The sequence below is a fragment of the Nansenia antarctica genome, assembly GCF_963989245.1.
Source record: "Nansenia antarctica genome assembly, chromosome: 10".
NCBI classification, from domain to species: Eukaryota; Metazoa; Chordata; class Actinopteri; order Argentiniformes; family Microstomatidae; genus Nansenia; species Nansenia antarctica.
The window spans coordinates 162,501-182,500 of NC_137680.1; the positions used below are offsets into that span (position 1 = coordinate 162,501).

Genomic DNA, 20,000 nt, shown 5'->3' on the forward strand with positions numbered 1-20,000 from the left:
CCTTCCGTGTCATATGTCTGCATACAGTTATGTTGCTGCTGCTGGCCGATACTCTATCACTGTGTTCACAGCAGAACTATGACAATGTTTTATCATATTTATTTCTATCCACTTCACACTGTCATTATTCACATTAACATTGAGAACTCTATGTAACCCTAACCCACTACATGTATGTAACCCTGACTGACCCACTACATGTATGTAACCCTAACCCACTACATGTATGTAACCCTGACTGACCCACTACATGTATGTAACCCTGACCCACTACATGTATGTAACCCTGACCCACTACATGTATGTAACCCTGACCCACTACATGTATGTAACCCTGACCCACTACATGTATGTAACCCTGACTGACCCACTACATGTATGTAACCCTCCCTGACCCACTACATGTATGTAACCCTAACCCACTACATGTATGTAACCCTGACCCACTACATGTATGTAACCCTGACCCACTACATGTATGTAACCCTGACCCACTACATGTATGTAACCCTGACCCACTACATGTATGTAACCCTAACCCACTACATGTATGTAACCCTGACCCACTACATGTATGTAACCCTAACCCACTACATGTATGTAACCCTGACCCACTACATGTATGTAACCCTGACCCACTACATGTATGTAACCCTGACCCACTACATGTATGTAACCCTGACCCACTACATGTATGTAACCCTGACCCACTACATGTATGTAACCCTAACCCACTACATGTATGTAACCCTGACCCACTACATGTATGTAACCCTGACCCACTACATGTATGTAACCCTGACCCACTACATGTATGTAACCCTGACCCACTACATGTATGTAACCCACTACATGTATGTAACCCTGACCCACTACATGTATGTTCCCTTGTGTGTTCCTGCTGTAGTCACGAAAAGCAAGAGGAGGAGGTAGTCCAGATATCTGAAGGTGAGAGTGAACATACTATTATTATTATTATTATTATTATTATTATTATTCTATGGAACATGGCTTAGTAACTTCATGGACTTATTTCAGACCATCTCTTCTCTTTAAAACCCTGCTTTTACCCACCAAAGAAAGTTGCCACATCAAAACAGACAATGGCATAGGTGTCAGAGTGGGAAGAATAACTCATAATTCATTCAATGTTCTCAGTCTTGGTGGCCTTCAATATGCTTTGCCTTTTTGTCTTTTGTCTTTTATTTTTTTGTGCTTTTTGTGATTTGAACTCTCAGTCACTGAGAACATTTACCTCATCCCTGTTTCCTCTCTCTTCCCCTCAGGAGACAGCTCAGGCGGCGGGGAGCAGACAGCCGTTACCATCGCCAGTGTCCAGCAGGCCTCTGCATTTGCGGACCACAACATTCAGTACCAGTTCCGTACAGAGGGTGGACAGGTAGGCCTCCTTTGAATCAGAGGCATTTTCAGGCGCTTTCTATGACAATGTTCATGAAATGTCCATGTTCATGGTCTCATCCTATGGATGTTGCTGCTGTAGAAGCAGGTGAAACTAGCCTGAGTGGAACTCACAACAGTACGTATGGGGGGCTGAGGCTCAACAGTACGTATGGGGGGCTGAGGCTCAACAGTACGTATGGGGGGCTGAGGCTCCCCTATTGTAGTTGCCGACGGGGTTGACTCCTGCGATACAAAGTTGTTCTACAGGCGGTGTTAACATTATCTGCTTCCCATTAACCTGAACTCCTCTGCTTCCTGCTATACTGTTAGGGCCGTGTGTGTGTTTGGAGAATCTATCAAACTAGAAGGTCAAATGCACCTCACACGCAGAACCTGAACAACATCTTTTTTCAACCCCGACCTCTCAGTGGGATCCAGTGTACAGTTACTGTACAGTAGAGTGTACAGTAGAGTGTACAGTAGAGTGTACAGTAGAGTGTACAGTAGAGTGTACAGTACCATGAAAGCTGCTTTGAACATTACACTGAAAATGCAGGTTTAGATGAAGACTTGGGGGCGTCCGTTTTGTTCGGTTTTGAAAGCTTTAATAAAGTGGTTTTTTGTAACGGGATGTTAGGTGAGGCGGATTGTTCCTGTAGCTGATCTGTCAGCTCACTGGGTGTAAACATCGCTGCTGTGAGTGGTCATGTGATTCCGATCCCCTTCCAGGATTGGCATGTGGCCGGTGTCACATGTCAGTCAGGAGGAGAGTCACATGATTAAAGGGTACAAATAATGATTATTTTTGAACAACAAGCGTGCTTCTGTGGTTCTGTTTTCAAATTGAATCAGGCACATTCTGCAGTGTAAGCGTACGTCTGGGACGTTTACATCAATTTCACCCTCATAGCAATACCGTCAGGATGGACAGGGTCTGCTTGTATGGGCAAGAGATATCCCACAAAGAACCATGACAGTGGTAAAGCCAGAGGACATGGTCTCTCTCTCTCTCTCTCGCTCTCTCTCTCTCTCTCTCTCTCTCTCTCTCTCTCTGTCTCTCTCTCTCTCTCTCTCTCTCTCTCTCTGTCTCTGTCTCTGTCTCTCTCTCTCTCTCTCTGTCTCTCTCTCTCTCTCTCTCTCTGTCTCTCTCTCTCTCTCTCTGTCTCTCTCTCTCTCTCTCTCAATTGAATTGAATTGGGTTTCTTTTGACATTGTCATAACATTTCTGGAACATCCTTTTTGACGACAAACCCTTCTGCCTAACTCTCTCCTACCTTCTCTCTCTCTCTCTCTGCCTAACTCTCTCCTACCGTCTCTCTCTCTCTCTCTCTGCCTAACTCTCTCCTACCTTCTCTCTCTCTCTCTCTCTGCCTAACTCTCTCCTACCTTCTCTCTCTCTCTCTCTCTCTCTCCCTAACTCTCTCCTACCTTCTCTCTCCCGGCAGGTGACTTACCGCGTTGTCCAGGTTACAGACCAGCAACTGGAGGGGAGAGACGATGGTGGCGGGGCGGTGAGCGTGGTCTCCACAGCTGCCTTCACTCCTCAGGTATAACAGCCAGAGCAGAGAACAGCCAGAGCAGAGAACAGCAGTCGACAGTCTGTCAGCCCCACATAACACAGTTCACGGAGAATGACGTGCTTCAGTAAACATTCAGTGGGGAAGCGAGCTTCAGTGATTGTTAAGCGAGCTTCAGTGATTGTTAAGCGAGCTTCAGTGATTGTTAAGCGAGCTTCAGTGATTGTTAAGCAAGCTAGGATTCACGATACAGAAAGAGGACGTAAACATGTAACATGCCACGTCCCGATCAAATGCATAAGAGTTCTGACCGTGATAATGAAAAGGCTGTGGGAAGGGCTTGCTGTTGTACCTATAGCTTGCTATTGTTGCTATCTCCACTCCCTCCCGTTTGTCCTAGGCTGTGATCCAGAACCCCTTCAGTAATGGCGGGAGCCCCGGAGGTGAGACGGTGGGAGGGGAGACTCGCTTCGCCTACTTCCCCGCCACCGCTGTGAGCGACGGGACTGTCTCTGTGCAGGCCGCCACGGACCCCACACTCACACAGGCTGGGGGTGAGGCAGCTAACACCAGTCTCTAACAGTGGCTAACAGTTAGGTTACACCATAGAGGAATGATCCTGGATAGAGCTGAGGAATCAAATGTTTTGATATTGAGGAGTATAGGTATTGGTTTTGAATCCAACCAGTCATAAAGATAATGACTATTTACCAAATGATCATAGAGTATCTTTACATTTACATTTTTGCCATTTAGCAGACGCCTTTATCCAAAGCGACTTACAACAAAAACATTTGTCTAAATAATTGAATCGTCTATCCATCAGTCACCATAACAAAAGGTAATCTATGCTAGGGCCAGAGGCAGTGCTAGAAGAAGGAAGAATTCTTGACAAAGTAGTGCTGAGATAAAGTAACTCTCCATTCCCTCAGCACAAGGTTTGTCTCAGTGAAAGATACTAGTGTCACTCAGCAACATTATATCTCCTCCAACGCTCCTCCACATCTCTCTTTCTTGCCATGTCTTCCTCTCTCTCTCTTTGACAATCCAATATTTCCCCCCACAGGTCAGTTCTATGTAATGATGACCCCTCCTGATGTCCTGCAGTCAGGCACACAGCGAACCATCGCCCCGCGCACACACACCTACCCAGAGTGAGTACACACACACACACACACACACCCCTACCCAGAGTGAGTACACGCACACACACCTACCCAGAGTGAGTACACACACACACACACACACCTACCCAGAGTGAGTACACACACACACACACCCCTACCCAGAGTGAGTACACACACACACCCCTACCCAGAGTGAGTACACACACACACACACACACACACACCTACCCAGAGTGAGTACACACACACACACCTACCCAGAGTGAGTACACACACACACACACCCCTACCCAGAGTGAGTACACACACACACACACCCCTACCCAGAGTGAGTACACACACACACACACCTACCCAGAGTGAGTACACACACACACACACACACACCTACCCAGAGTGAGTACACACACACACACCCCTACCCAGAGTGAGTACACACACACACACACACCTACCCAGAGTGAGTACACACACACACACCCCTACCCAGAGTGAGTACACACACACAGACCCCTGTGTGTGTGTGTGTGTGTGTGTGTGCGTGTGTGCGTGTGTGTGTGTGTGCGTGTGTGTGTGTGTGTGTGTGTGTGTGTGTGTGTGTGCGTGCGTGAGTGTATGTGTGTGGAGTTCTTCAGCCCCCTGTTGTTGTGTTGGATGATGTCATCCAGGGTGAGTGATGATGTCATCCAGGGTGAGTGATGATGTCATCCAGGGTGAGTGATGATGTCATCCAGGGTGAGTGATGATGTCATCCAGGGTGAGTGCTGTGTTGCTGCATGTCTTAGTTCCCCTCCTTCCCACTTCTCCTTATGTGTTGGTCTCTCAGTTCCAGATGGACAACATGATTATCATGTGACAACGCTGAGTACCGCTGAATGAAAAACAACAATCAAATGAAATAAATGAATAACACAAGGACAGATTCTTAGGGCTAAGAAAAAAGAAAGTCTCTATATCGATAAAAAAAAATCAATTTCAATAGAAATAAATAATGACATTTGTATGAGTTAGGGTAGGCTTAGGTGTCAAGGTTTTGCACATAGGGGAAATAGCTTGGAAATCAATCAAACTTTATTATAGCATGTAATACAGAGTAAAAAAAAAAAACTAAACATGAATTCCAACAAAAACAAATGAATAAGTAAAATACAACACAATAAGTAATAGAAGATAAGAATAAGATAGAGTACAACACAATAAAAGAATGATACAAGAAATAGGAGATAAGAAATAACAGTTAAACAGTAAAAAAAGGATATCCACACTCTCAAATGTCAGGTCGTTTAAGGACAACGTATGTTTGTTTCTTTATTATGCCTTGTCTTGGGAAAAAGTCCTAGCACAGTCTGTAGCTTGTTCGGTCATCCAAAACGAACACATGATCTGCTCCCAAATTGAATTAGTGCCGGACTAGGTGGATGTCTGTACCAACCCAACCCTGTACCATTCCCCTGCTCATATGTCTGTACAACCCTAACCCTGTAACCCTGGACCATCTCCCTGCTCATATGTCTGTACAACCCTCACCCTGGACCATCTCCCTGCTCATATGTGCTTAACCCTGAACAGCAGCCTCCTACACACCAGCACGTTGACATTACAGCTCATCTCTGTATTTGTATTTTCAGATAATTGCGGGTTTAACGAGCGTAGCTAGCTACTCACCATGACATACTGTTAATTTAGAAATACCCTGACTCAGAGTCTTGGAGTTTACCAGATGCTTTTATGTGAAAGACCATACCTTTCCTCTCTAAGGGGTTGGGCTGTCCATAGCTTTTCTCACTAAGGGGTTGGGCTGTCCATAGCTTTCCTCTCTAAGGGGTTGGGCTGTCCATGACTAATGTTGACTCTCTGAAGTGCTTCAGGCTGCGTTGTGTTTGTGTGGGATGTTCTAGTGGTGAATGTTGTCCAGTGTGTGTGTTGGATGTGTCTCTAGTTCTAGTATTGGGCTGCAGTGAGTCCCCCAGTTCTCCCTTGGCTTCTCAGTAGAGGCATTACACTGTCAATTGACACTTTATTCGACTCAGCCAATACAAATTCATAGTCCTACAATGGCAAAATGTAAACCTGGACTGGGAACCACTGCAGTATGCTCTCTCTGGGACAATCAGCTTCCCTCCTTGATGATAATGAGTTTGGTTTGCCTAGCTTACACCCCTTTCCATTTTGCTTTCTTGTCTATGAATTGTTTATTTATTTGATTGATTTATTGATTTCTTCTGACCGTACAGTACATCAACCGTGTAAACTAATTCATCATGACTGACAAAAATTGATCTTGTGAAAAAAACAAATGAATGAAACTCCCCCACTTCCCTGCCTGCGTCCACAGAGAGGAGAACGAGATGCTGCAGCACGACGGTTTAGACTGGTGAGGACAACAACACATCCCTCCTCCTCAACCAACCTTAAATGAATTAGATTAGATCACCAAGAAGACAGAAGAATCACAGTACCATTATTCCCCCTCTCCCCTTCCTACCATTCCCTGGTGACGTCTCTTGCTCTTGATGTGAGATACATGTAGCAGCATTGTGTTTCGCTTGGATGTTGATCTTGATACTTGTGTTAGTTGGGGTGCTTTGTGGGCTGTAGAACTAGGTGAAAGATATCCAGTTGTGTTTCAACTCTGTAATGTGTAGTCAGTTAGTGCCATGCATTCAGTATGCTGCTTTAGGCTTATTTAAGTTAGTCTGGTATCAGATGTGTTGGGTTTGGAAAAAAGGTAAGTGCCATAAAGAACAAGCATTCTAGTTAACCTACCACATGCACTGCATTCCGTTAGCTAGCTAGATTGAAGCATTGTTGAAGTATGCGCTACATAATATATGTATCTAATTGTGTATTACTTAGCCGCTGGCCTCGTGTACGGTGTCTAGGGTGGTTTGATGTGCTTGTCTCCCTGTCACGTCGCCGGGACTTAATTAAAGAATACCTCGGGGAGCCACACAGAGAGGAGAGACTGTCGTGTCATTAGCCATACCCAGACCCCAAACCGACAGCACCGGGTTTTTTTCAGCATCGTAATTTACGATATAATAAAGCCCTCTTCTCCCTCAAGGGTATACTGGAAAGGGCACACAGACACCTTAAAAGAAACCTGCCTGCCCAGACAGGGCTTCAGTATTCCAGTCAGCCCTGGGCCGGTGTTAGTACTGCATATGCTGCCGCATACGGCTTTAGATTAGCGTGTCTGCCATAGGCAATACAGGATAACCCCCCCCAACCCCCACGGAGGAACACTCTGGTGCTGGAACGGGCTGTGATGATTAGAGATGGGTCAGGTCCTTCAAGACAGCGGTTCCAGTTGAATTGGCATTGGATTAGCTGTATTTTTAGTTGTTAAATTAGCATGTTGTTTGTGTGGTACTGAGAGAGGAGGCAGGTGTCTGGAAATGGCTGAAGTGTTGTTGTTTGTTTGTGTCTGTAGGAAGATGGACGGCCCACGCACGCCCAGGGACGAGAGGAGGAGAGCTCAACACAACGAAGGCGAGTGAAAGCCTACATTACCCACAATTCTGTCCGATTATATCTCTCCTGTATCAAAGCCAATGTATCATAACTAAGCTTTTAGACCACCGGATAATACGCAACCCTAACGCATGAAGAAAATATGAAGGAAGCCTCTATCCTGAAAAACTGTCAAGTCCCACAGTTTGGCATTGATGACAGCAAGTATATTAGATAACACTAGAGGCTGCTGTTGATCTGCCAAACATCACCTGAACATCCGAGGTATATTTAGGGCTGGAGAAGTCCATCAGAAGACTAGAGCCTTTTCTCAACTGTTAGGAACACGAACCTCCCATCCTCTCCTGTCTGCTGTGTTAGGAACAGGACTCCTCTCTCCTCTCCTGTCTGCTGTGTTAGGAACAGGACTCCTCCTGTCCTCTCCTGTCTGCTGTGTTAGGAACAGGACTCCTCCTGTCCTCTCCTGTCTGCTGTGTTAGGAACAGGACTCCTCTCCTGTCTGCTGTGTTAGGAACAGGACTCCTCTCTCCTCTCCTGTCTGCTGTGTTAGGAACAGGACTCCTCCTGTCCTCTCCTGTCTGCTGTGTTAGGAACAGGACTCCTCCTGTCCTCTCCTGTCTGCTGTGTTAGGAACAGGACTCCTCTCTCCTCTCCTGTCTGCTGTGTTAGGAACAGGACTCCTCTCTCCTCTCCTGTCTGCTGTGTTAGGAACAGGACTCCTCTCTCCTCTCCTGTCTGCTGTGTTAGGAACAGGACTCCTCCTGTCTGCTGTGTTAGGAACAGGACTCCTCTCCTGTCTGCTGTCTGAGGAGGAAGCGAGTGGAGGACAGGAGAGAGGACACGAGGAGTCGTGTTCCTAACAACTGAGAAAAGGCTTGTAGCCCTTCTAGAATATACCTGCTTCATTACTTCATTGAGTCTATTTGGTGTTTTCAGTTGAGAGGCGGCGGAGAGACAAGATCAACAACTGGATCGTCACCCTGTCCAAGATCATCCCCGACTGTAGCATGGAGAGCACCAAGACAGGGGCGGTAAGGCTCTACTTTATACTTTACTATATACTGTATATATATATATATATATATACATGTAGATATACACTAGATTTCCCCAAGATTTCTGAACTAGGAAAGCCTGGTCTCGACACGTTTACAATGTAAGTGACACCATATCTAACAGCTATATCCTAGTTCGAAAGCTTGGGGGAAATCTTTGCAGAAGGTAGCTAACAAGAGGTGTAAACCTGTTCGAAATGCATGACGCCTTGCGACACATTCTACGTATTAAATTCCTTCTTTGGGCGGAGCTCCAATTATTTATTTATTTTAATCTGTTTTTCCTTCCAAGTTCTCTTCCTGAGAACAACGTGATTTGGAGGAATTGCTACGTGAGACGACTCACTGTGTATGGTGTATGTATTTGTGTGTTTTTATTAACCCTTCCCTCTTCATTTCCCCTAGAGCAAAGGCGGCATCCTGTCCAAGGCCTGCGACTACATCAGAGACCTGAGGCAGAACAACCTGAGGCTACAGGAGAGCATCAAAGACCTGGCCAGAACACAGGTGGACAACGAGCTGTGCAGACAGCAGGTAAACCCATAGAACAGTTAGCACATAACCAAACTAACGATGACACCAGTATGACATGGTGTTATAGCTCTGTAAAGAGGAGTTTGTCCACAAACAACAGGAACCATGGATGGCCAGGCGTCATTGGGTAATGCAGGGTCATACACATTATCATTTTGGAAAATCCCTATTGATTCTGTAGCGGCGTAGCCCATTAGGCCGAGACTACTTGTTTTATTATCATTTCTTTCACGGAATAGCCTACGCAATCTTCACTGGAGCAATTCATAGATTTGGACCATGTGTAGTGACAGTAGGCTGAAGGCAGGTTACCTTGCGGATAATTGAATCAAAAACAATATTTACTTTGTTAATTTCATCTGTGTAGTAGTGCCTAGCTTGAGGCCCATTTAAATAATTTGACACTTGCAGATCTGAATCTTGTGCGCAACACTGACTCCCTGCTCTCTCACACTGACTCCCTGCTCTCTCACACTGACTCCCTGCTCTCTCACACTGACTCCCTGCTCTCTCTCTCTGACTCCCTGCTCTCTCTCTCTGACTCCCTGCTCTCACACTGACTCCCTGCTCTCTCACACTGACTCCCTGCTCTCTCACACTGACTCCCTGCTCTCTCTCACTGACTCCCTGCTCTCTCACACTGACTCTCTGCTCTCTCACACTGACTCCCTGCTCTCTCTCTCTGACTCCCTGCTCTCTCTCTCTGACTCCCTGCTCTCTCACACTGACTCCCTGCTCTCTCTCTCTGACTCCCTGCTCTCTCACACTGACTCCCTGCTCTCTCTCACTGACTCCCTGCTCTCTCACACTGACTCCCTGCTCTCACACACTGACTCCCTGCTCTCTCACACTGACTCCCTGCTCTCTCACACTGACTCCCTGCTCTCTCTCTCTGACTCCCTGCTCTCTCACACTGACTCCCTGCTCTCTCTCTCTGACTCCCTGCTCTCTCTCACTGACTCTCTGCTCTCTCACACTGACTCCCTGCTCTCTCTCTCTGACTCCCTGCTCTCTCTCTCTGACTCCCTGCTCTCTCACAGTGACTCCCTGCTCTCTCTCTCTGACTCCCTGCTCTCTCACACTGACTCCCTGCTCTCTCTCTGACTCCCTGCTCTCTCTCACTGACTCCCTGCTCTCTCTCTCTGACTCCCTGCTCTCTCACACTGACTCCCTGCTCTCTCTCTCTGACTCCCTGCTCTCTCTCTGACTCCCTGCTCTCTCTCTCTGACTCCCTGCTCTCTCACTCTGACTCCCTGCTCTCTCTCTGACTCCCTGCTCTCTCACAGTGAAATATAAGCCCTTGATATGCCACTAAATTGGCAGAGGATTGCAGGTTGTTGGAGATTTGTTTTTACAAAATGCTTTGACGCCACCTGTTTCTCTTCCTGTTTCTCTGCATTGTGTGTAAACAGTGTACTGTACAAATACTGTATAGCAGGGGTCCCCAAACTTTTTTCTGTGAGGGCCACATCATTTTTCCTTTCTGTGATGGGGGGCCTGGGTTGGTCTCTAACATAAAATAATATGGAACGGAGTGGAATGGAGGCGGTTGCGCAAAGCAATTGTGCGCAGGAGAGCACTGGTGGATGCAAACAAAGTCTAAACAGTTGAATTTGGATGGAATTTATACCTATAGTGATATGTCAATGAAATATAATCAGTTTTACAGTCTGATACTTGAGGGAGGACCCTCATCATACACGGGGGGACCCATGAAGCAGGGCTGTCTGGGGGTCCTTAAACGAGCATCAAACACTTAATTTCTTTCATTCTGGTGAATTTAGATGCAATTTGTGCCCTTTCTGCATCAATTTATGGTGGAAATTTATTTCCAATTATTTGCGAAACAGCGCCCCCGCCACCACGTCGGTGCAATGCCGCAATTGCAGTTAGAAATTACACGTTGTTCAAAGGGCCGGTCCAAGTGTGGGGGTGGGCCGTGTTCGGCCCGCGGGCCGTAGTTTGGGGACCCCTGCTGTATAGCTTCAAAACACGGTTAAAGCTTTTATTTTGATCTCCCTCTGGTCAGCCCTGCATCCATATCAGTCTATGGATGTCTGAGTGTTTGCCTTTTTCCAGCCCCATCCCTCAGCTCAGCAGCAGGCAGCTTTGTTGATGTCTGAATACCAGATTGTCCCTTTAATGGAGACAATATAAAGGCACGCAATCGTTTTCTGCGGAGAGTTTTGGAATCCTCATTCCCTAGTGAGTCACTGGCCTTCAAGGCGTGTTTGTGAATATCTCCATTCTGATGCTCAGAGCCCAGCTCTCCCCCGTCTCTAAGCAGCGGGTGGCGGTGAGTCTGTGATGCCCTGGGGAGAACCTGGGATGATAACATCCAGAGCTTTAATGCACAGCTGCTTGTTGACAGGACAGTCAACTCTGAAAAGTAATGTATGATGTATGATGTACTCCCAGGGATGTACATGGGAAGTATCTGTCTAGCACAGAATCATCAACAAGAAAAGTAGGCCTCATACATTTGAGTTATACAATGATGATGATGATGATGATGATGATGATTCCCTGCTGTGTTTTGTTGTGTCACAGGTTGAGGAGTTGAAGAACGAGAACGCCCTGCTCAGAGCGCAACTTCAGCAACACGGCATTGAGACAGTTGGGGAGACGCCTCCACAGTGAACGAGAGAGAGAGAGAGAGAGGGAGAGAGAGAGAGAGAGAGAAGGGGAGAGAGAGAGAGAGAGAGAGAGAAGGGTGGAGGAGGAAAACACACACACACACACACACACACACAAACAAACACACACGTCTAAGAGGACAGGGACAGAATGAACTTTCTCCACAGTTGTCTTCCCTGGGTGCCTCCTTAGGCTGTGTTCAACAACCCACGCAGCCTCCTGTTGTTTCCACAGCGTCTGACTGCTCCACTCCTAATGACAAACAACCGTATAATAGATAGAATAATGTACCAAGGTCCCCCCCCCAGTATAATGTACTCCCAGAAGAAACCAAGGTCCCCCCCCAGAGCGCTTACTATCACAGTGGGAGTCCCTCCAGTCTCCCTTATATTTATTCAGTCTAACCTGTGGACAAGAACGTTGACCATTTATTGTTGTTTTGTTTCACATCGGTATTATCATTGGTGTTATTTTCAGCATATTCTTGATTTGAATAGTATGTTCCTGCTTTTACTCATGTCTATATATGTGGTTGAGTTGCATATTCATATTTAGTTTTGTTAGCTGTTGTTGTTTTTAATTTATTAGTTTGCTTATTGTCGAAAACATTGCCCAGATGGAACCTCATTACAAAGTCAAGCTAATGAATCCTAGAGGAATTGATTGATCTATGAATGGTACCAGTAAGAAGAACAGCAGATGATGCAAAGCATTGCAATGCAGTACAATGTGAAATATGGTTATGGGTGCGTTCGTAAATACGCTCTGAGAGCTTATAGACAGTCGCTGCAAAATGGGATGGTTGTGGCTTGATTGGTTCTCTAGCTGTTGAACAAAATAGGTTATAATCATGTTTATACATGGGTTGAATTAACATTAATTTGAACATAATTTACATTGTCGTCTTCGCTGTCAATAATATTGTCAACTGCTGCAAAATTGTTGGCCGCCAGCGAAATTATCATAATATTATCGTTGGTGTCCGCCATGTTTACTGTTAGTTTATAAAGACTTTTAACTGACCGTTTGTAAATTAACTGATTTTAGAGCGTTCTGTGAGGTTGAAACCAGAGCGCTCTGAAATCAGCAGATTTACAGAGTGAATTTACAAACGCACCCTATATTTCAATGTCCTTTTAAGTGACGAGGTTATCCATCTCAATTGGTGCTCATTGACACGCTTTAAGGAATAGCTGTGCTTTTCCAAGTACCACAGTATAGATTCCTACGTTGACAAACCTGTTTTGAAAAGACATCCATACAAAGTTACATGTTGAAGAGGTGTACATGGAAAAGCAATGGTAATCAATAACTAATTTACTGTGCTCTGCCCTTTTTTTTCACAATCTTGACCATTAAATGTACATAATCTGCAAGAGTGATTTGAGACAGTATGGCGGGTGTGATTACAGGGCATTGCATTGACCAGCAATGTGGCCTCAGAGGTCAAGGAAATGAGAATCAAGAGATGGATTGAGCTCTTGACATCATGGGCACATTGGAATATTCAGGGTTGTAGCCTACATGTAAAAGACAAATTATGTTACAGGTTTCTTACCGAGTGTAAGGACTGACTAAGGAAAAGTGCAGTGTGAATTTGAGCTTTTACAAGAAAAAGAAGAGTAAGCAGGGGACAGATGTTGTTGTCGGTGTAGTTGAATATGTATAAGAATAACCGCAGGTTTCATTTGAGCATTTTTGCTTTATTTTTGGTAACAAACACGTCAAATGAATCTCAATACACATGGGTGGGCGGGGGGGCGGGAGGCCCTGGGGACTCAACGAAAGGAAACAAGAACAGAGAACCCTTCCTACCGTCACTTCAGAGCTGTGCGTTTCCTTTCAACCCGGAGTGGAACTCAGACTCTCTGCTCACCAAGACAATAACCACGTGTTGTGTTGGACACTCATACATGAAGATGATAACAACAACAACAATGTTGAAGATTAATATTGTTATGTAGCATCATGTATAAATGAGGGTAAATCCTATAGGAGTATCTATCTATCTAAGGAGTGTCTATTAGCATTCGATTACCTTAGCTGGGTATTTTTAAGTATTCCTTTTTTTACAGTGCAGCTCAGGACTCAACACAGCAGAGCCGTTAGTCAAAGCCGCTAACATCCTCTTTACAGAATTATTCCACATTTGCGAACTCATGTTTCCCTGTGACCTTTGACCTTGTGCTTTTAAACTTCATTTAGGTTCCACCTGATATGCATGGTGGAAGCTCTAGCCCTCAGCTGCAGAACCTAGCCAACGTTGACAGATAACTGTGCTTTTGCAGTAGAATTTGACAAATGTAGAGTTTGAAAGAGAATTCGATAATTGTGTGGTTAAAAATGAGTAGTATACCGAATGAAAACCCTTGTTAATCACAATTGAAAATATGTTGGCTGTGTAATTGATTTGGATCTTTTATGTTTTCTTTTTTTGAAATGGCAAAGACAACCTAACAGGGTTACCCCTAACCCTAACAAGCCTCTTTTCAGCCTCGCTATTCTCAGGTTAGATCATAAGATGTCTTTTCTAATTAAAATGGCAGTAAAATAAACAATTTACTTGCTAATAACATTGACAGAGTGTGTTATGCCTCATTGCCTTCACCCATGTCTAGAATGTCTTCCATTATAGTAACCGAGTAGTAGTTGTAGTTGTTATTAGTTGATAATCGTACTGATATACTTTAAACTGGATGGTTGAAATGAACTAATACATGGATGTACAGTAAGACATATGCCATCAAGGTCACCTTCAATTACAGTTTTTCTCAATTGCTAAAACACATTTCACAAAACTTTCCTCCATTTTCCCAAAACTCTAAACACAACACACTTTTCTAAAGCTACATAAGCAAAACCACACCTTCTCTCTTCAAAACTCAAACTTTCACACCAAAACAGCTGCTCAAAGCCTGCAAAAATGTAAACACTATATGCATCATTACAGACTACAACAAAACAACTGAAAACACAATGTTCAGTGTGTGAGAATGTTCTTTTTTTTCACAACTGCCAAAGCACATTTTTAGAAACCTTACAGTATCTGTTCTCAGAATATATCACTGTAGAGTATTGGGCATTCATAGATTTGTGTGTTTCATATGAACAGTATGTAAATCTACAGAAAATACAGTATGTATGTTACGGTACATGTGGGAAAACTAGGGTTAGGGTTAGGTGCTAGGGTGACTTTGTACATGCTGGCATGTCTAACCCTAACCTTAACCCTAATCCTAACCTTAACCCTAGTTTTCCCACATGTACTGTATTCCCACATGTACCGTAACATATACACTACTGTACTGTATCACAACTCAATGCAAACACTACAGAGGATCCATTACACACAACAATACTCACTGAAAACAATGTTTAGGGTGTGATGTTTTTTTATTTTATTTATGGAACTATACCACACACACACACCACAATCATTTGCAACAAGTGTCTTACATTTTGAGTCGTTATGTTTAATGAATGAAGCCAGGTGTGTTCATTGTGTTCACATTTTGCTGACTGTGGCAAGCATTTTGCATCACATGAGCTTTAATTTGAGAATTTGAGCAGAGTTTTTTGCAACTTGTGTTTTAGCAAGACAAAATGTGTTTAGATTTATGAGAAAAGGAGGATTGTGTTTTGTGAATTGTGTCTTCATGTGAAATGTGTTTATGGTTTTGGAAAATGGGAGCTAGTTTTATTAAATGTGTTTAGAGAACTGGTCATTTGGTTTAGAGAATTGGCTTTTGTGTTTTAGCAATTGGGAAAAACTGTAATAAAGCACAAGGAGTTATGAAATTAAAGTTCCACTTAACTTTGTAGAAGTTAATCATGCACCTTTTCAAGTAAGTTTTCTAGTTAGTTCATAGCTAACCTTCAAACCCTCAAAGCCTGTATTTCTTTACATTTTCGCTGCTGGAAAGTCAGTCACCACTCAGGTGGACAGATGCCCAAGGCAAGTCACTGAAATGCAATTTCTCCCCCTTTCCCCCTCTCACTCTCCTCACCTTCAAACCTCTCCTCTCTCCCTCGCTCCCTGCCTTCAAACCTCTCCTCTCTCCCTCTCTCCCTCGCTCCCTGCCGTCACTGTCTCTTGGCCCGTCTGACAGCCGCCAGTCAAACACAGACAGACAGACACACACACACACACACACACACACACACACACACACACACGCAGCCAGGCAGGCAGGCGTCTGTATGTCCCCTGCTTTGTTTGACGAGGCTGATCTCTGATCCCTGATGTTCTCCTGATGTTCTCCTGATGTCCTCCTGGTTTTGACATACCCTTCCTGTCCCATCAGGACGAGAACAGAGCAGCAAACAGGGTTTGAATTAGGAAATCACTTATTTGAAATAATGTGCCTTTAACAACATTCATTTATTAATATATTCATTTTCAATATAAAAAATTATGACTATATATATATAATTGTAACGTTGGTACAGTCTGATATGTCTACCGCATCCTAACAATTCAACCATCATTTGAGCCCTAAGAATAGCACAGTATTCATCTTAGAACCCAGAATCTCATCTCTCGATTGAGTCTTCTGACTGAGTGAGACTATTGTTATATAACTATGGATTTGTGACTTACTGTAGCTCTCTCTGCTTATTATAAATACTAATTTGAGTTTCAATATACAGTACAGGCTCTAATCCGATTCTATCAGATATTATACCATCTATCTGTATCTCTGTAGCTTTCCAGGCATTTTCTACCTCTGCTCTTTATTGCTTTCATCATTTTGGGCCAAGCTAAGTGACAGCTGTGATGGATGGTTGTGGATTACATTAACTCGGTTTAAGAGGTAATTTCAAACCTCGAATTGTAAATTTTTTAAACTTTTTTCCTGTGTACAGTTTGTAACCACTCAGATGAACTTCATATCAGACCATGCCTTTCCTCCTGATACGTGTATCTGAAGTTCACCTTGAGTTGTTTCCCAACAATACCTCTTCGTCTTGCAATGGTCTGAAAACACCACGCTTCACAAGTCAATTCATTGGAATGAATAGTATGAACTTCGGTCCTGGATTACGGAGATACAGTATGTGGTTTATAGAGGTACAGCTCCTTCGACTCTTAAACCTTTGGATTCTGTCTCTCATTCTGCTCTCAGATGTATCACAGTGACAGATATGATACAGATATGATCCGCACCGCTGCAGCTTATAGGAGAAAGTTTGTTGTGCTTCTGTGGCAGATATAAACATTGGTATCTTTAAGGCCATTACTGGAAAGTTAACTCCTTATCTTACATCATTATTAGATCGGAACCTTGGACCCTATTTGACACGCTCAGACTGACTGGCTTACACTAGAGGTTCCCCGCATACAGACTGAACTTGGAAAGTCAGCCTCTCGTTGTAATGCCCAGCTGCTTGGAATGAAGTTTAATGCACCTTTATCCTATCCCACACCTATGTCCTATCCCACACCTATGTCCTATATCCTATCCCACACCTATGTCCTATATCCTATATGAGATGCACCTATATCCTACAGTCTATATCCTATATCCTATATCCTATATCCTATATCCTATATCCTATATCCTATATCCTATATCCTATCCCACACCTATATCCTATCCCACACCTATGTCCTATCCCATACCTATGTCCTATATCCTATATCCTATATGTCCTATATCCTATATCCTATATCCTATATCCTATATCCTATATCCTATATCCTATATCCTATATCCTATATCCTATCCCACACCTATATCCTATCCCACACCTATGTCCTATCCCATACCTATGTCCTATATCCTATATCCTATCCCATACCTATGTCCTATATCCTATATCCTATCCCATACCTATGTCCTATCCCACACCTATGTCCTATATGAGATGCACCTATATCCTATCCCACACCTATGTCCTATCCCACACCTATGTCCTATATGAGATGCACCTATATCCTATCCCATACCTATATCCTATGGGAGTTTAATGCACAGTCTATATCCTATGGGAGATTAATGCACAGTCTATGTCCTATGGGAGTTTAATGCACAGTCTATATCCTATGGGAGTTTAATGCACAGTCTATATCCTATGGGAGATTTCGAAATGGATATGCTGATCTGCCTTCAACAGTTTGCAATTGTTTTTAGTCTTTCCCCATTATTCTGTATTTTATCTATGTCTTTATATTTGATCATGTCTTACGTTTACCTTGATTCTTCGATTTATCAATGTTTATTATTAACTTGTTGAATAAACTGTATGTCTCAATGACATTGGAAATGTGGATGACCTCAATTGTCCTTTGAAGGTTTGAATGAATGAAAACGTAGGTTCTTATAATTAAAACCATGACCATTATCCATTGAACACTGTTGGCTAGTAGATAGTTAACGCATGACTACACCACTATGTCCCAGGCTTCATTAAGCTATTGTACTAGGCCCAAGAATGTCACTGAAGAGCTGAAGAATATAGAATATAGAATATAGAATATAGAATATAGAATATAGAATATAGAATATAGAATGTAGAATGTAGAATATAGAATATAGAATATAGAATATAGAATGTAGAATATAGAATATAGAATGTAGAATATAGAATATAGAATATAGAATGTAGAATATAGAATATAGAATATAGAATGTAGAATATAGAATATAGAATATAGAATGTAGAATATAGAATATAGAATGTAGAATATAGAATATAGAATATAGAATATAGAATGTCACTGAAGAGCTCTAGAATATACAATTCCTTTGTACTTGGAGATGTTCTGTAACGTTCTGTATATATAATACTGTACTATTTCTGGAATTTCCCAAAATTGACACAGAACGGTGTCTTTCTAAGCAATGGGGGAAATTCCTCACCCCTGTAGCTTACTAGGACACTACACCAGTTAGAGCTCTACAGCGCCCCCTGAAGTGGAGAACATGACCATCATAGCAGACAGGTAACAGTATTTAGACAGAGCAATATAGCAATGACACTGTAGTCATCTGGGCAGATCCTCTGAACACTATTAACATGTTTGTTTACCTTTGTTGTTGTTGTTGTTGTTGCTCAACAGAGGTGATTTTGGTGGTTGTGTAACCAATTGGCCCCAGCCACCGTGCACAGCGACAGGCTGGTGGAACAGTCTAGAAAAGGTGGGGGGGGATTACTGTCGTAGACATTAGTCGTAGCTTAATTTTGGGGACATTTTGTAAGAGCTTACATAAGGAAGTGAGAGTGAGGAGGGGAGGAGGAGAGACTGGGGCAGTTAGGATGACAGAGGGGGACAGACAGGGGGACAGAGGGGGACAGACAGGGGGACAGACAGGGGGACAGAGGGGGACAGACAGGGGGACAGACAGGGGGACAGACAGGGGGACAGACAGGGGGGCAGAGGGGGACAGACAGGGGGACAGACAGGGGGGCCAATGCCCCTGGCCCAGGAGTGACAGGTGGACTGGCGCCTGGCGGGTGGCTGTGACCGCCACACTGGAGCCTGGCTCTGTTTGACCAGAAGATTCCCTCTGATATCACTGGCGACTCGAACACACACACACACACACACACACACACACACACACACACACAGTCCCCCTGCCAACACTTTGGAAACCTTGTGCTCTCTCTCAATACGAACCACAACTCTCTTGATTTCTCATTAACCCCCCCTTCCCCCCACCACCACCCCCACCAACAGAGTCATTGGTGGTTCTATTCGTTGACTTTGACATTCAGGTCACCCAAAGTCGACAGTGAAGCATAAAGGTTATCAGTGAACGGGACAGACTGACGCGGGGGTCAGCTAGCTGGGCCGGACATGCGAGAGGATGAGGCAATACTGACAGAAGTGTGTTACACATTACTACACACTGTTGTTACACACTGTGTGTATAAATACCGGCTGCACCTGAGTCTCAATCACAAGCCAGAGAAACTCATCAGCAGACTTCAGACATCCATCAGCATCCTTCTCTAGGAATCGAATATTTATCTTCAAACTGCAACTTTCTCTGGAGAAACAGAGTTGCGCTTCACTGACTTCATAAGGATCTCCGAGCGTCCCACCAAACCCCCAGAATGAAGAAGGCCTTCGCAGCAGCAGTGGCATTAGCAGTCTTCTTCACCTGCGTCTCCGTTCTCCAGAGCTCAGATGTCCCTTCCTCTGAGGTGAGCTCAGCTGTCCCTTCCTCTGAGGTGAGCTCAGCTGTCCCTTCCTCTGAGGTGAGCTCAGCTGTCCCTTCCTCTGAGGTGAGCTCAGCTGTCCCTTC

At 44.1% G+C, this 20,000-nt stretch overlaps 2 protein-coding genes across 3 annotated transcripts in view; both read left to right on the forward strand.

The window, feature by feature from the left end:
* The window catches only part of usf2l (upstream transcription factor 2, c-fos interacting-like), a 14,918-nt gene extending 629 nt beyond the window's left edge, over nt 1-14,289 (forward strand). Inside the window, exons 2-11 of the mRNA XM_080540110.1 lie at nt 908-948; nt 1,287-1,399; nt 2,847-2,948; nt 3,319-3,472; nt 3,985-4,072; nt 6,381-6,419; nt 7,479-7,537; nt 8,456-8,550; nt 8,980-9,108; nt 11,659-14,289. Coding sequence (XP_080396236.1) covers nt 908-948; nt 1,287-1,399; nt 2,847-2,948; nt 3,319-3,472; nt 3,985-4,072; nt 6,381-6,419; nt 7,479-7,537; nt 8,456-8,550; nt 8,980-9,108; nt 11,659-11,748 — 910 coding nt within the window. The 3' untranslated portion in view covers nt 11,749-14,289. The remainder of the gene's footprint in view (nt 1-907; nt 949-1,286; nt 1,400-2,846; nt 2,949-3,318; nt 3,473-3,984; nt 4,073-6,380; nt 6,420-7,478; nt 7,538-8,455; nt 8,551-8,979; nt 9,109-11,658) is intronic.
* A 5,378-nt stretch (nt 14,290-19,667) lies between these two features.
* hamp (hepcidin antimicrobial peptide) overlaps nt 19,668-20,000 on the forward strand; it is a 1,487-nt gene continuing 1,154 nt past the window's right edge. The window contains exon 1 of one of the 2 annotated variants that reach the window (XM_080540856.1): nt 19,668-20,000. This exon is cut by the window's right edge and continues 61 nt beyond it. In XM_080540856.1, the coding sequence (XP_080396982.1) occupies nt 19,810-20,000 (191 nt within the window). In that variant the 5' untranslated portion in view covers nt 19,668-19,809. The other variant, XM_080540857.1, reaches the window with a different exon arrangement.